This window comes from Rhinopithecus bieti, unplaced genomic scaffold (assembly GCF_001698545.2).
Source record: "Rhinopithecus bieti isolate Rb0 unplaced genomic scaffold, ASM169854v2 repeat_11205, whole genome shotgun sequence".
NCBI lineage: Eukaryota > Metazoa > Chordata > Mammalia > Primates > Cercopithecidae > Rhinopithecus > Rhinopithecus bieti.
The window spans coordinates 1-1,015 of NW_016833902.1; the positions used below are offsets into that span (position 1 = coordinate 1).

General features: G+C 38.0%; 1 protein-coding gene across 1 annotated transcript; it reads right to left on the minus strand.

Annotated features, from left to right (window-relative positions):
- Positions 1–3: 3 nt before the first annotated feature.
- Positions 4–951, minus strand: LOC108524633 (zinc finger protein 566; the record flags this gene model as incomplete). The annotated part of the gene is made up of 1 exon (XM_017865713.1): positions 4–951. A coding segment is annotated over exon 1 (558 nt), but the record flags the coding sequence as incomplete, so codon positions are not given.
- Between the last annotated feature and the right edge of the window lie 64 nt (positions 952–1,015).

Below are 1,015 nucleotides of genomic sequence, written 5' to 3' on the forward strand. Positions count from 1 at the left end.
GGGTTTCTCACCAGTGTGAATTCTGTGATGTCGAGTAAGATCTGAGCCACAAATAAAGGTTTTCCCACATTCCTTACATTCAAAGGGTTTCTTGCCAGTATGAATTTTCTGATGATGAGCGAGTCTTGAGGGATGTCTAAAGGACTTTCCACATTCCTTACATTCATAGGGCTTCTCAATGGTATGAATTATCTCATGTGTAGCAAATTGTGAGCCATGTCTAAAGGTTTTCCTATATTCTTTAGATGCACAGAATTTCTTTTTACTATTAATGATTTGCTGTAATGTAAAGGATGGATGCTGACTCAAAGTGGGCAGATCTTCATGAGTGAATACCAATTGATTGAAATGTCCCCCCTGAGAGCCGAGTTGTTTCTCAAACTGGATATTACAATCCCAATCATCTCTGAAACTAGAGCACTGAAAATCATGTCTTGTGAGTTTTTCCATTATTTCCCACTGGGTTGATTCTATTTCATAAATTTCTTTCTTCAGAAATAATTTCTTGGTCTCACATCTTGATTCCAGGACTGAAAGAAAATATGAAAGTAATTCACTCATGTTTTTCTTATTTGGGAGAAATGAAACTTCAATCAATATGGGAGAATTTCACTGATTTTTTTTTACAAATGAATGAGGAAAAAAGAGTTAGAAGACAGGTTACCTAATAAGGTGAGGGTAGTGATTAGGAAAACAAAATAAGTCACTGCTTCCCAAACATTGCTATAGATCAGGATTACTTTGGGAAGCTTGCAAAATATACACATGCCTTAGTCCTATCTCCCTTGTTAAAGGATGACTCTAATCATATACACACAAAATGTCTCATTGCATATACACACACGGGACATATAATAGGATCCCACAGTATTAATTGTAAAATAAGGGAAATGGCCAGGCATGGTGGCTCACACCTGTACTCCCAGCACCTTGGGTGGGTGAGGCAGGCAGAACACTTGAGGTCAGGAGTTTGAGATCAGCCTGGCCAACATGGTGAAACCTGTCTCTACTAAAA